The sequence below is a fragment of the Pteronotus mesoamericanus genome, unplaced genomic scaffold (genome assembly GCF_021234165.1).
Source record: "Pteronotus mesoamericanus isolate MK-2021 breed Mesoamerican mustached bat unplaced genomic scaffold, CSHL_Meso_final scaffold_54, whole genome shotgun sequence".
Taxonomy (NCBI): domain Eukaryota; kingdom Metazoa; phylum Chordata; class Mammalia; order Chiroptera; family Mormoopidae; genus Pteronotus; species Pteronotus mesoamericanus.
The window spans coordinates 73,607,066-73,622,295 of NW_026555321.1; the positions used below are offsets into that span (position 1 = coordinate 73,607,066).

General features: G+C 38.4%; 1 protein-coding gene across 1 annotated transcript in view; it reads left to right on the forward strand.

The window, feature by feature from the left end:
- The first annotated feature begins 3,338 nt into the window (after positions 1-3,338).
- SPIDR (scaffold protein involved in DNA repair) overlaps positions 3,339-15,230 on the forward strand; it is a 390,408-nt gene continuing 378,516 nt past the window's right edge. Inside the window, exon 1 of the mRNA XM_054595226.1 lies at positions 3,339-3,453. Within this exon, the coding sequence (XP_054451201.1) occupies positions 3,421-3,453 (33 nt within the window). The 5' untranslated portion in view covers positions 3,339-3,420. The remainder of the gene's footprint in view (positions 3,454-15,230) is intronic.

Consider the following 15,230-nt stretch of genomic DNA (forward strand, 5'->3'; position numbering starts at 1 on the left):
TAAAGGAGTTTGTTAACACCAAACCAATACTACAATAAAAACCACTAAATATGTATCTATCAATAATCACCTTAAATATAAATAGCTTAAATGCTCCAACCAAAAGATATAGGGTAACTGAATGGATAAGAAAACATGACCCATGTATATGCTATCTCCAAGACATCACCTCATTTGCAGCTAGAAAAGGATGTAGACCATTAGATTTTAAAAACTTTTCCCCAAGGTAGATCTTTAAATGAAAGCTCTAAGATGGTATTTTTAGAAAAGATGGAAGAGGAGCTGCCCTGATAGTGGTAATAGAAATCCTGTTGTGAGTATTGCCTTCACCACAGATTCTGTGGAACTCTTAGGATCATTGTTAGGGGAGCAAACCCCACAGATACCGGCAAAACTAATTAGTCCAAAAAGTTTGATGAGAAAATAGTTAAAGATTTTCCCAATTGTCTTGGTGTTTTGGCATTGAGTATTTGTTGACAAGACAACACTGGAGGGGATTCAAAATCCCAGCACAGGCTTATCTTTCTTACAGATAATTTACTTTTTTGAGTCTATTTTTTTCATTGAAAATTCCTTATAAATATACTATGTTATAAATGGTACAGTGAAGAAAATGTGGATTTTGGTGTCACACATGAGTTCTGATCCAAATACTTACTAGTTGTGCAACTTCAGGCAAGTTATTTCTATTTAGTAATTATCAGTTTATTCATTCAGAGCAAATATTTATTGGAGTGCTTTATATGTATAAGACACATACAAACAATGAGCTTGAGATATAAAGGTCAAGAAGACAGAAATGATACTACCTTACAGCACAGAGGTGGGACCAGGTGATAAATAATTATAATATTTATTTAGATTATGATTATTATATATCTATAAACATGAAGAACAGAGAGGTTCAGTCCTGGATGTTCAGGGAAACTAAGGAGAGTTCAGGGGTTTTATAGCTCCTTTTTTAAAAATTTCAACTTAATCTTTTAAAAAACTTATCAGAAATAGAAGGAATAATATATTAGACTTTTATGTACTCATACCTCAGCTTCAACAATTTTCAATAGCTGTATATGCATCAGTGTGACATAGGGAGTCAGAAGCCTTTCAGGCAAATGGAGTAGCAAGTGCATAGATCCTGAGGTCCTGGGGTACATATGGCAACTGGAGGGAAGGCTAATATGAAAAGCATAAACATCACTGAAATGTTTGTGTGGGGAATAGGTTGTATGTCTGTGATGCTTGAGGGGCAAGAGAAGATTAGGGAATACTGGTTAGGAGGCTACCAAGTAGTTTGGGCAAAAGAAATTAGTGGCATGGAATACATCAGTGGTAGTGGAGAAGATGAGAGCTTTACACATGGCACGATAAGAGAGACAAAAATATTCATGAAAATTCTCAGGTTTCAGCATGAGCTAATGGGTGGATGTCACTGATACTAACGAGATGGAGAATTCTAAAAAGGAGCTATTCTGGAAAGAGAAAAATTTAGGTTAGAGATCCACTCCAACAGACAAGTAGTCATGGTGTTATAGCTGGAGCACCATGAAGAGGTCTAGTTGCAGATAAAAAAATTCAGAGCCAAGGTATAGACACAGTGAGATAGCCAATCTGTGTCATAAAGCCTAAGTGAGGCAACAATGGCAAATCTCTCTTCTTTGTGGAGTCCCAGTCAGAAGCCCAATATTCTAAATTCTAAGCTAGATTTAGAATCTGTTTTATCTCATTCTAAGTGTTAACAGTAATAGTATTAGCAATACTGTCTACGTTAAGCTAATATGTCTTCCTTTCATTTTTTTCTCTATTACAGAGTGGACATATTATTTACTGAACATTTGTGGCTTTAGGCATTGGAATTCAAACACAAGATGATGAAAGAACAGCGACTAGGGAGGAGAGAAAGACTGAAAATGGATAAATTGCAAACCAATATTCTTATAGAGGAACAAAAAAGTGCTTTTGAAGCTTAAGACCAAACTCCACTTTTGCCAAACTATTAAGAATCCTTTCCTGATCCTCAGGTTGACACTTTTTCAACTTGCTTAATTCATTATTTTAGTTTTTTCTACAATAGACACTTTACACAGAATACTTCTACTTAGACTTTGTAACCTAATTCTGTTTCTATTCAGCTTCTATTTCTCTTCCCATTATACGTCATTTTAAATCTACTTCTCAAAGTGCTGAGACATTTAAGTATATTCACTTGTGGGATCTAAGGAATGGTGGCTGCCCCGAGTTCTCAGAGTCATCAGACCAGCTGCAAAAACGTCATCTGGGAACTTGTCAGATATGCAATGGTTATTAACAGCTACAAACATTTGACAAGAAGAGAATTCTGAGAAGCTCTACATTAAATTACAACAGCCGGAGAGGGAGACAGAGAGAGAACTATTAATCCGTTAATGGCTGCTGGCCAGTTAACAAAAGGCTGCTTGCATTCCTTTTGCTTGTTGAAATTTTGGATTAATTTCTACGTGGTTATTTTCCCAGGTTATTTTAGCCAGGCACCATCGAATACCAGGAGCCTCTGCTTCTTGTTTACACGTGGGCATTTCTGAGTGCTGTCCAGAGCTCTTCTGTAACAGTGGACATCTCTTTTGGAGGATTCCATGCCTATACCAGAGCTGACCTAGCTTCGATTTCTCCCACCCCTTTGCCTATAGCCAACGTAAATTCTTTCAGGCAGCTTGCATATTTTCTACCCCCTTCACCCACTTGATGTATAAAAATGCTTGGAAACTCCTAGAGAATGTACGTATTGTCTTTCATGTCCTTTCACATTGTCTTTTTGCCTAGGGTTTTTGGCTCAATAAGACCTTTCTTAAAGACTTGCAGCTGTGGGGTTAACATTTCTTTTGTTTGTTTAACATTCCTTAAGTATTCCTTATTAAATTTGTACCCTACTTCGGGTTTTCACTTTATTTTTATTTAACGTCAGTTTTTGCCTGATAAAACAGGCAAAACATAAGATCTTTACTTGAAAAACAACAGTTGGAGGCTGACCCTTGGGTAAGGGACCAGCCCAGCAATTCCCCTACTAGGAGCCGGATGGCCAACGGTGTGGCCAGCTCAGAGAGTGCTCTGCAGCATCCCGAGGCACAGAAGCGAGGTTGAACCCCAGGGCAGCATCCTTTCCTACTCCTCGCGCCAATGAGCTCCTTCCCGCCAAGGTTCACAACGCACCCGGAGCAGCCCATTTGTGCCCAGAAAACACGGATTGGCAGAGAAGCCCCGCCCCACGCCAGGATGTCCTCCAATCGTAGCTCGCGCTATGACGCAAGCCCTGGGGAGGCGGTGCGTACAGAGAAGCCCCGCCTCTCGCCTGTTCGTCCGCCAATTGCAGCGCGCGGTGGGGCGCGCCTTGGGTCGGCAACGCGCGCTCTTGTCGAGTCCTGTTGCACGGGAGCTGGGAGTTTGGAGATGCCTGGTGGCGGTAACTCTCGCGGCAAAAAGGTAGCTGAAGTCTGTAGCCGACGCCGCTCCTGCGGTCAACGCATCCTGCTTGGTCTTCCACCCCACCCGCTTGCCCGCGGGGCCTAGAGCTCTCGTGGCTGGCCCCGGCCCGGAAGGGGCGAGACGTGGGTGCTGTGTTGGTGGGGGTCCCTGGCAAAGCTGCGGCCAGTACCGCCGTGAGCGTGTACAGAGCCTGCGTTGCGGAGTGCGGCCCCAGAGGTTGATCTCCGGTCCAAGTGTGCGGACTCAGGAAGTTAAGCCTTCCTGGTCGGATGCAGAGGTCAGGGAGAGGAGCCCGCTGGGCCAGAGGTGGAAGGAACACTTCCCTGAAAAGGGCATGGGGGTCGCAGCCAAAGGGGTGACGAAAGTAAGGTGCTGGATGGAGTTCATCTGGAGCAAGCGTGTGAGATATTTATCCTCGATGGTGTCGGGTAGTTTTTTATTTGTCTCTTTCTGGCTCTTGTAACACACCGAGACAGTAGTGGATATTGGAATAGCTCTGCTGTCGTTCCCCCCCTCTCCGCCCCAGGTAGCTGTTGCCACACTTTCCATTCTACTCAATTTTTTTTCCGAATCTTTCTCTTCCTGCTTCAGTGAGAGGAGTCTGAAGTTAACTGCTGCCAGTTTCTTATACCAACGTCTGCCACAGTTACCACGGAGTACGTGTGTAGAAAATATTGCATGAGTGATATTTAAAATATACCTGCACACTTCTCCCCGTCATGAATTGTGTTTCTCCTTGACATGTGTCCTGTACCCTTTTAAAGCTCTTTATAAGTTTCTGGCTTACAAATATGCTTGACTCATCATACTAAAACAAATCTTTAAAAAGCCAATATATAGTGCCTACTTTATTGACTCATTTTCCTTCCTGAAAAACCAAAAAAACCTTCTTGAAAAAAATGCAGTCCACATATACTGATTCAACTTCCACCACGATGTTGCCTTGTTTCTGGTATATCATTGATTGTCAGACTTACTGTCAGTTTTGTAACTGATTTTAGGGAGTAAATGAAACCTATGTCAAACATACCTATCAAGTGTAAAATAATCTGATTTCAGAAATAGTGACATGGGGGGGGGGGATAATATGAAATTGTTAAATCCAGTATAAGTTATTTACTTGGTTACTCTAGCATTTGACACATGCACCACCTGCTTTTATTTATTTATTTATTTATTTATTTATTTATTTTGGACCATTCCTGAATATTAGTATACTGACTCTTTTCCTGCCTTGCAGCTGCTCATTTACTGCTTTTTACTTTCCTCCTGTTGTTCTAATTTTTGATCTCGTACTTTTTCTCACTTAACAAGTTTGTCCTAAGCTATCTCATACATTGATGTTAGCTGTCATTGCTACCTAGATGAATTTCAGATCTGTATTTAACCATTTCCTGTGAGATCAGTTTAAATTCAGTGTAGCATTAAGTCATTCTCTCACTGTTAGTCCACTAGGCCCTAACAATTGCTCCTGTGTTTCATTGATTCAACTTATTGCTAGTGATAGTTTTGGCTAAGAATGCCTAAGGCACTTGCCTAGGCCCATATTACTTGTAACAAGCCCTCCTCACCCCCTACTCCCCCACATTTCCCCCCATCACAGGCAAATGTGGCTGGACTAGACCTTGTGGTTGTTATGGTTGTAGGATGCACTTTAGCAAACATCAGCAGGGAACTTTGAGGAACAAGACTTACTACTCACTGATATTGGAGGGTACTTTGTATACTCGAGGGCCACACAGCAAGGCTGAGGGGGAGAGAAAGAGGTGGGGGAGGGCAGTCAGACCTGGGGTCTGCCTTTATTAGGGTCCCAGGGAGGGATGCCTAGGGTTATTTGGGTTCACTCTTTATTGGATAGCTTAAAGCATGAGAGGGAATTAGGGTACCAGGAGGAATAAGTGGGGTCACTCAAATGGTTAGGTATCTAGATCAATCAGGACTTTCTGAAAGAGGGACCTTCATGGGTGGGGTAGCCTAATTCCTCATCTTGGTATGCTAGTAGCTGTGTCCTATAGCTGACCATATGTTTATTCAAGATGGGTATCTTCTGAAACGGATGCCTTGGTAATCAAAAGCCTCCTGAAACGACTGTCAGGTATTTAAACTGCAGTCAAAAAGCTTACTGCTAGGTACTTACTCTAGACCCTGACTTAGGAATCTTGATGTTTGCGACTTCATACTCACTCTGCCCTCATCATTTTATCAGTTTTGAAGACCTTAACAATTTTTCTTTTCAATAGTTTTATTAGTTATCTATTGCTGTATTGGATTGTCTCAAATCTGAAGGAGTTTAAAACAAATGTTATTTTCTCATTCAATTTCCGAGGGTCAGGAATCTGGGAATGGCTCAACTGGGTGGTTCTAGTTCAGAGCATCCCACAAGTTTCAGTCAAATTAAGGTTCACTGAGGCTGGAGGATTCACTTGCAGGCTTATTCCTGTGTTTGTTAGCAGGTGTCAGTTCCTTATCACTTTCATAGTTTACAACAAGGCAGCTGGCCTCCTAAGAGCAAGAAAAAGGGCCCTGATATTTTTTAATAATAATCTTAGAAGTGACTTAACAGCTCTTCTGTCCCAATCCATTCATCACATAGATCAACCTGGTACAGTGTGAGAGGGAAGTATAGAGGATGTGAGTGCCCGGAGGTGGGGATCATAGGGAGCCATCTGGGAGGCTGGCTACTACAATAGTTTTACCACCCTAATTTTTTTTTTCATTTCTGTCACCCTAGGTCAGGCCTAAAGTGTTTCATGCTTGGAGTGTTTGTGTGGTACTAGGTAGCATGCTCCCTCCCATTCCATCTTCTGAAATGACTTTCCCTTAGGGGCTACTTTAATTATATTGTTATTCCTCTGCTTAAGCATCATTTTACTTATTATTGGTTACATAATAACTTACTTTGGACCTCCCTGTGCTAAGTGCTTTATATATATTAATTCTTTCACCAGTCTTATGAAATAGGTACTATTATTAGTTCATCTTATGGATGAGGAAACTGAGGCACAGCAGAGAAATGAAGTAATTTGTTCAAGATCACGTAAGCAATTAAGTGAAGAAGCCAGGATTTATACATATCTTGCTTTTGTTCCGGCTCTCATCACCTGTTACTTACAGCTTCCATAATATGGCCATGTTTTATTCCTTAACTTTATAACTTTATTATTTATCTTCTAGGTCAAGTAAACTGCTCTTTTCACTGTATTGTACTTTCTTGTCTCTTGATATTTGCTCATGCTCTTGGTTTGGAGTAATGCCATTTCTCCCATTTCTGCTCATTGAAACTTTAATCATCTGTGAAGGCCCATCTCCAATTTCTCCTTTTCCCTAAATATCCCAGTTGTAAATGAACTTTCTGTATTCCTTTGTATTATTATTATAACCTTATGTCTTGTATTAGGTTTACTTGTACCTGTGCTTCCCCTATAATGTGGACACTGTAAGATTAGAGACTCACCTGCCATAATCCCTTGTACATATTAGATAATATAATGAATATCTGATGAATGAATGAAAGGAGAACTAGTTTAGAAGCTTTGCAAGTATTCTAGGTATGAAGAAACATGGGGAAATACCTTGGTCAGAAGACTTGGGCACAAACCTCAGCTCTACAACTAAGCTAATTTTGCAATTTTGGACAAGTTTCATAGATCATTCTGGATTCTTAAGATGAAAGTTGATAGGCTCATGGACTAAAAAGGTAGAATTTGGACTAGTATGGGGAAAGGACTGTATTGTGAGTTTATAAAAGGAAGATGAGATTTAAGTATCTGACATTGAAAGATGAAGGGGGGACAATCAACATTGACTCAAAAGTTGAACCTGTGAAAAAAGGAAAGGTTGAGGAGTTAGTTGCTTCTTACCTGGTGTTACGATACACAGATAAGTGAAATTTAAGCCTGAGGGAGAAATTAGGACTCTTAGTTGCTCAAAGCCTGGGAGTATTTTAGTTCATTCCTCCCTCCTGCCTTTGCCCCCTCATTGTCCCTTAAGGTGCTATGATCCTTATTTTCCCTTTTTGCTTTGTGTTCTCCCTTTTCTTGCTAATTAGCCAAGAGGGACCACAAATACTCCCTTTCTTTATCAGTTGCTTACCTTTTGATATTTTAGGGTTCTCCCTTCAGTCTCATAGTTCCTTTTGCATCCTCAGACTGAATTATAGCTCTTCTTCTCTGCACTCTTATCCCACTGAAATAAAGACTGTATCTTTACAGGATTATAAGGAAATAAAGGATAGTTATATTTTCCTGATGACACTTTTCTTCTTTAATTTTTTGGGGTCTTCATCACAGAAACTTTGTAACTAATGAGTAATTTGTGGGGAGATGCTTTTTGACCATGTAGATATCCTCTTCACCATCAACTGTCACCCAGTAATTTTAACATTCATTGATTTTCTAAATCCATCATTTGTTTATATCAATATAAGCTCATTCTTAGTCAGTAGGTCAAAATCTTTTACTGTCATTATTTATTTGATGCTAGCATATCCCACGTTTGTCTCATGAGAGCCCCTTCATGCAGGCTCATATGTCCTTTAGACACGTTCTCATTATTACTTGAGCACTTTCTTACTCCCTGGCTCTAGATATTTCAGGCTCATCTTGTATTTCCCTGTCTTATCTCTGGTATCACCCATTTCTTTAAAGAGCCGACTGACCTGGGCTGATTTAATGTGTTAAAGAGGTATTCTGGAGTTAAAAACATTTATATATAGGGTCTAAATAGACCAAATGATATTTTCCACTGTCTTTACTGTTTAAGATAACTAAGTGAGCTTCATCAGAGCTGTGAGGGGAAACTCCACACTGGTAGAGGGTAAAACCACACATGCCTCTCACACATGCCTGCTCCTACCATAGGAGTTTCTGTATGGGAGGAATATGCTTAGAGCTATTACATGTTAAAATACCACCTATGTCATGGTTGAATTTTTTTTTAATCTACATGATATTGAGGGGTTTTATTCATGGTTTGGCGATCAATTTACAGTACTTGACCTTAATTTGATTCTCCCTCCAAATGTAAAATATTCCTTAAAATAAAATGCACATTTAAGAACTTAAGAAATGAATACATGTCTGTTCTAGACCTTTGTAAACAAAACAAAACAAAACAAAAGGCTTGGAAAATAAGTCAGTGTTGCTGGATATACACTCCTTGGCTCACATTTTCTTCCCTTGATTATCTGAAATATGTTATTCTATTTTCTTTTGTTATAAGGTGTTGCTTTCAACATTTGATGATAATGTATTTTTTATTCACTTGTAAGTTATTTTTATTTTTTCTAGAATTTCAAAGAATTTCTTAAGCCTATTTACTAGAATATATCTTTTTTGATTGCTTCTGTGTTGATATTTTTAGGAATATAGTGTGTTTCAATATGTAATTTCCTTTTTTTTTTATTTCAGGAAAGGTTTTATGAAATTGTCGTTTCTAATATTTGTTCATTCTCATTGGTTTCTTCTTCAGGGATTCCTGTTATTTGTATGCTGGATCCCAAGAAAGACTTGATCACTCTATTTCTCTTAAATCCTTTTTCTCTTTCTTCTTTGGAGGTAAACTTTAAAATTTCCTTCTCATTACCTTCTGTATCTCTTAAGATACTATCTGTGATATCTGCTTGTTCTTGTGTTCCTTCTGATTTAGTCCTTTTCTTTTTCTTGAGGTGATTTTTTTTAACGGATAATTTCTGCCCATGATTTTATTGGTAAGATGCTAGAATTAGAATCTTGATTCAGCTCTTCCACTAACTAGCAAGTCACTTAACATGAAGACGACTCAACAAGTTGTTAAATGTCAAGACACCTCAGCTTTCATTCATTTTTATTCTGCTTCAGGATTGCTCTAAGGAGTAATTTATGTTTTATCCAAATGCACAAAATCATTGTTAGAACAATTAAAAGTATTCAAAGATGGTCACTTAAAAAAATATTAAATACATCCTAACATAAATTTTTAAAAGTGTGTAAGGGAATATGGGTGATTTTTTAATTTTATTGTGCTTATTATTTTTTTTAATTTATTTATTTTTAAACAGGGGGAAGGGAGCGAGAAAGAGTGGGAGAAAAACATCAATGTGTGGTTGCCTCTCGTGTGCCCCCGACCAGGGACCTGGCCTGCAACTCATGCATGTGCCCTGATTGGAAATTTATCCCGTGACCCTTTGGTTTGCAGGCCGGCACTCAAACTGCTGAGCCACATCAGCCAGGGCTTATTGTACTTCTTAAGTTTTGTCATTTCATTTCTGAGTTTTTGTTAGGACAAGAGTCTCAAAGTCTGAATCGTTCTTACTAAATCCTATTCTTGTTCTATATTAAAATGTAACACAGTATTTTTCAGTAGCCAACTGCAAAGAAGAAATCATTGTGTAAATCATCATAAAGTATATACAAGCAGTGACTAAGCCTCTCTTTGGGAAGATGGAGATTTGGATGTGAATCCCCTGTCTACTTTACTTGCTGCAAGTAAATAAAACTACCTATTGACAGCCACATCTCAGTCTTGAATAAAACAGTCCAATCAGCGAACCCCTTGAGTTTATTAACAGTTTGGTAATTTGAATGCCTTATTTTGTTTTGAAATACAGTAAGCTCTCACTTCACATTGTCAGTAGGTTCTTACAAACTTCAACTTTAAGCAAAATGACACATATTGAAACCAGTTTTACCTTAGATTCTTTGATATAAATAAGAGTTAAGCAAGTGGCCTATTTCTAGTTAAGAAAACGTCACCAAACTTCCAGATAAAGACCTAAGTCTTCTAATTTTGAACATTGAAATTAATGTAAGCTTTATACATACATTTAAGAAAAGTTTATAAAAACAAGTAAGAGTCTATCCCTAAAGTTCAGAGCACCAGGCAGGAACTCACCCTGCACAAAACACCCTTCAGTCGCAGGGCAAACTTATGTACCCACACTAGGACATTTAGACTCGCCACTCATCTCACGTGCACATCTTTGAGATGTGGGAGGAAATTGGAGTGTCAAGAAAATGCACACAGATGTGGGAAGAGCCTGCAGCCGTGGCCTCAGGCCAGGAATATATCTTTTTTCCTCTCAACATTATAATGAAATGGTATTGAATCCTTCTCCTGTCTGGTTACAGTCAGTTTGTTCTTTATTTCAGTGTCTGGTTACATTTTGCTTGCTTGTTTGTTTTGTTGATTAGGTCCCATGATCATATGGCATTTGTCTTTCAACACCTGGCTTATTTCTCTTAGCTTAATGCTCTCCAGTTCCATTCATGTTGTCACAACCAGTAGGAGCTAGGAGCTCCTTTCTTACTGCTGCGTAGTATTCCATTGTGTAAATGTACCATAGTTTTTGGATTCACTTATTTACTGATGGGCCCTTAGGTTGATTCCAGCACTTGACTATTAAATTGTGTTGCTAGGTTCTTTTGAATTGGTGTCTCGGGATTCTTAGGGTATATTCCCAGCGGTGGAATTGCTGGGTCAATAGGCAGTTCCATTTTTAGTTTTTTGAAGAAACTCCATACGATTTCCACAGTGGCTGCACGGGTCTGCATTGCTACCAACAGAGTACTAGGATTCTCTTTTCTCCACAACCTCGCCTGCACTTGTCATTTGTTGATATGTTTATAATGGCCATTTTGACTGCTGGGAAGTGGTATCCAACTGTGGTTTTAATTTGGATCTCTCTGATGGCTCGTGATGCTCAGCAGCATCTTTTCATATGTCTCTGTGCTCTCTGTATGTCGTCCTTAGAGAAGTGTCTGTTCAGGTCCTTTGCCCATTTTTTAATTGGATTGTTTGTCTTCTAGGAGTGTAGTAGTGTGAATTCTTTATGTATTTTGGAGGTTAAACCCTTGTCCGAGGTGTCATTGGCAAATATATTTTCTCATATGGTAGGTTCTATTTTCATTTTGCTGATGTTTTCTTTAGCTGTGCAGAAGCTTTATTTTGATGAAGTCCCATTTGTTTATTCTTTTCTTTATGTCCCTTACTCTACGGGACATATTAGTGAACATATTGCGTTGAATATCTGAGAGTTTCCTGCCTATGTTCTTCTCTAGGACTTTTATGGTGTTGCAACTTATGTTTAAGTCTTCTATCCATCTTGAGTTTATTTTTGTATATGGTGTAAGTTGGTGGCCAAGTTTTGCTTTTTTTGCATGTAGCTGTCCAGATCTCCAGACACCATTTGTTGAAGAGGCTATTTTTACTTCATTGTATGCTTCTGCCCCCTTTGTCGAATATTAATTGACCATAGAGTCATGGGCTTATTTCTGGGCTCTCCATTCTGTGTCATGGATCTATGTGTCTGTTATTATGCCAGTAGCAGGCTGTTTTGATTACAGTGGTCTTTTAATATAGTTTGATGTCAGGTATTGTGATCCCTCCTACTTTGTTCTTCTTTCTCAAAATTGCTGCAACTATTCAGTGTCACTTATGGTTCCATATAAATTTTTGAAGTGTTTGTTTTATATCTGTGAAATATGTCATTGGTATTTTAATAAGGACTGTGTTAAATCTGTAAATTGCTTTAGGTAGTATAGACATTTTGATGATGTTAATTCTTCCAGTCCATGAACATGGTATGTGCTTCCATTTAATTATGTCTTTTTTCTTTCTTCAGTGTTGTGTAGTTTTCTGAGTGCAGGTCTTTTACCTGCTTGGTTAGGTTTATTCCGGGATACTTTCTTTTTCTTGTCAGTATAGCAAATGGGTTTTTTCCCCTGATATTTTGTTGATGTACAAAAATGCCTTTGATTTCTGAATATTGATTATGTTTCCCACTGCTTGGCCAATTCACTTATTAGGCTGAGTAGTTTTTTGGTGGTGTATATAGGGTTTTCTGTGTACACTATAATGTCAGCTGGAAACAATGACAGTTTTACTTCCTCCTTTCCAATTTGGACGCCTTTTATTTCTTCTTGTCTGATCACTGTGCCTAGGGTTTCCCATACTACGTTGAACAGAAGTGGTGAAAGTGGACAACCTGGTTTTGTTACCAAGCTTAGTGGGAAAGCTTTTAGTTTTTGCCCATTGAGTATGATGTTGGCTGTAGGTTTTTCATATATGCCCTTTGTTATGTTGAGGTATGCTTCCAGTACGTCCTCTTTGCTGAATGTTTTTATCATAACTGGGTGTTGTACCTCACCAAATGCAGATCATATGAAATCATGTTATTTTTGTCTTTCCTTTTGCTTATGTGATTATTACGTTTATTGACTTGCAAATATTGTACCATCGATGCATCCTTGGGAAAAATCCCACTTGATCATGGTGGATGATCTTTTTAATGTATTGCTGGATGTGGTTTGCCAATATTTTGTTGAGGATTTTAGCGTCGATGTTAATCAGTGATACTGGCCTGTAGTTTTCTTTCTTTGTTGTGTCTTTAACTAGTTTTAGGATTAGGATGATGCTGGCTTCATAAAAGGAGTTTGGGAGCCTTCCCTTTTCTTGGATTTTTTGGAATAGTCTGAGAAGGACAGGGGTTAGCTCTTCCTTGTGTAAAATTTTCCTGTGAAACCATCCGGTACAGGGCTTTTCTGTGCCAGAAGATTTTTGATTAATGCTTTAATTTCACCAATTGTTAGTGGTGTGTGCAGGCTTTCTGCTTTTTCTTGACTCAGTCTTGGAACATTATGTTTTTCTAGAAATTTGTTCATTTCACTCTGATTTTCATATTAGCGTATAGTTTTTCATAATTTTTATATAATCCTTTTGTATTTCTGTGGTATCAGTTATAATTTCTCCTCTTTCATTTCTGACATTATTTATTTGGGTCCTCTCTTTTTTTCTTGATGAGTCTGCTTAAAGACTTGTTGATTTTGTTTATCTTTTCAAAGAACCAGCTTCTGGATTTGTTGATCCTTTGAATTGTTCTTTTATTCTCTATGTCATTTAATTCTGCTCTAATCTTGATTATTTCCTTCCTTCTACTCACTGTGAGCTTTATCTGTTGTTATTTCTCCAATTCTTGTCGATGTAGGGCTAGGTCGTTTACTTGAAATGTTTCTCTCTTTTTTAGGTAGGCCTGTATTGATAAGAACTTCTCTCTCAGGATTTCCTTTGCTGTGTCCCATAGATTTTGGACTGTTGTGTGTTCATTTTCATTCATTTCCATTCATTTCTAGAAAGTTTTTAAATTCTTCCCTGATCTCATTATTGACCCATTCATTGTTTAATAGCATGCTATTCAGTCTCCATGAGTTTGGATGTTTTTGAGTTTTTTCCTTGAGGTTGATTTCTTGTTTTAAGCCTTTATGGTCCAAGAAAATGCTCGTTATGATTTCAGTTTTCTTAATTTTGTTGAGGCTTTTTTGTGTCTTGCCATGTGATCTGGCTTTGAAAATGTTCCATGTGGATTTGAAAAGAATGTGTACTTTGCTTCTTTCAGATGATAGGTTCTGTGTATATCAGTTAAGTCCATTTGATCTAATGCATCATTTAGTTCCACCATATCCTTGTTAATGTTTTATTTGGAAGATCGTTCCAGTATTGACAGTGGGATGTTAAAATCCCCTACTATAATTGTGTTGTTTATATCTATCTCGAAGTCCTCCAAGATTTTTCTTATATATTTGGGTGCCCCTATGTTGGGTGCATATGTACTTACAATGTTTATGTCTTCTTGATGGATTCTTCCCTTGAATGTTATGAATTGTCCTTCTGTGTCTCTTTTTGTGGCCCTTTTTGAAGTCTCTTTTGTCTGATAAAAGTATTGCTACCCTGGCTTTTCTTTCCTGTCTGTTTGCTTAGAATATTTTTTTTTCAACCCTTCACTTTCAGTATGTGTAGGTGTTTTGTTCTGAGGTCGGTCTCTTGTAGGCAGCGTATGTGCGGCTCATGTGTTTTTATCCATTCAGCTACTCTATGTCTTTTGATTGGAGCATTTAATCCATTTACATTTAAGGTTATTGTTGGTAGGTACTCATTCATTTTTTCCGTTTGTACCTGAGTTCCTCCCTTTCTCACTCTTTCTCTTCATCTTTTTAAAGCAGTCCCTTTATCACATTTTGCAATGCTGGTTTGGTGGAGGTGTATTTTTTTAGCCTTCTTTTGTGTGGGAAACTCCTTTTTTCGCCTTGCATTTTAATTGAGAACCTTGCTGTGTAGAGTAGTCTTGGTGGCAAGCCTTTGCTTCTCATTACTTGGAATATTTCTTGCCATTCCCTTCTGGCTTGTAGTGTTTCTGTTGAGAAGTCAGCTGCTAGCCTTAGCAGGGCTCCCTTGTATCTTACTTACTGTTTCTCCCTTGCTGCTTTTAAGATTTTCTCTTTGTTTTTGAATTTTACCATTTTAAATATGATGTGTCTTGGAGTAGGCCTCTTTGGGTTCCCCTTGATTGGTACCCTCTGTGCTTCTTGGACTTGTGTGATTTTTTTCTTTCTTCAATTTGGAGAAGTTTTCCATCATTACTTTTTCAAACAGGTTTTCTATCCCTTGCTCCTCTTCTCCTTCTGATACCCGTCTTATACAGATGTTATTATGTTTCATGCTGCCCTGCATTTCCTTTACACCTCTTCATTCTTTTTGAGTCTTCTTTCATATTCTTACTCTTTTTGGGACCTTTTTTCTACCTTGGCCTCCAGCTGGCTGATTTGATCCTCTGCTTCCTCAGCCTGCTTTGGATTCCTTCTACTGTGTTCTTCAATTCAGAAATTGTATTCTTCATTTTTCCTTGGCTCTTGTTGATTGTTTCTGTGTCCTTTTTCATGCTGGTATAGTTTGCAGCAAGTTCTTCAGGACATCCTTGTGGTTTTTGGTAATTCTCACTGAGCTCATTAAGCTTCCTTAAAATC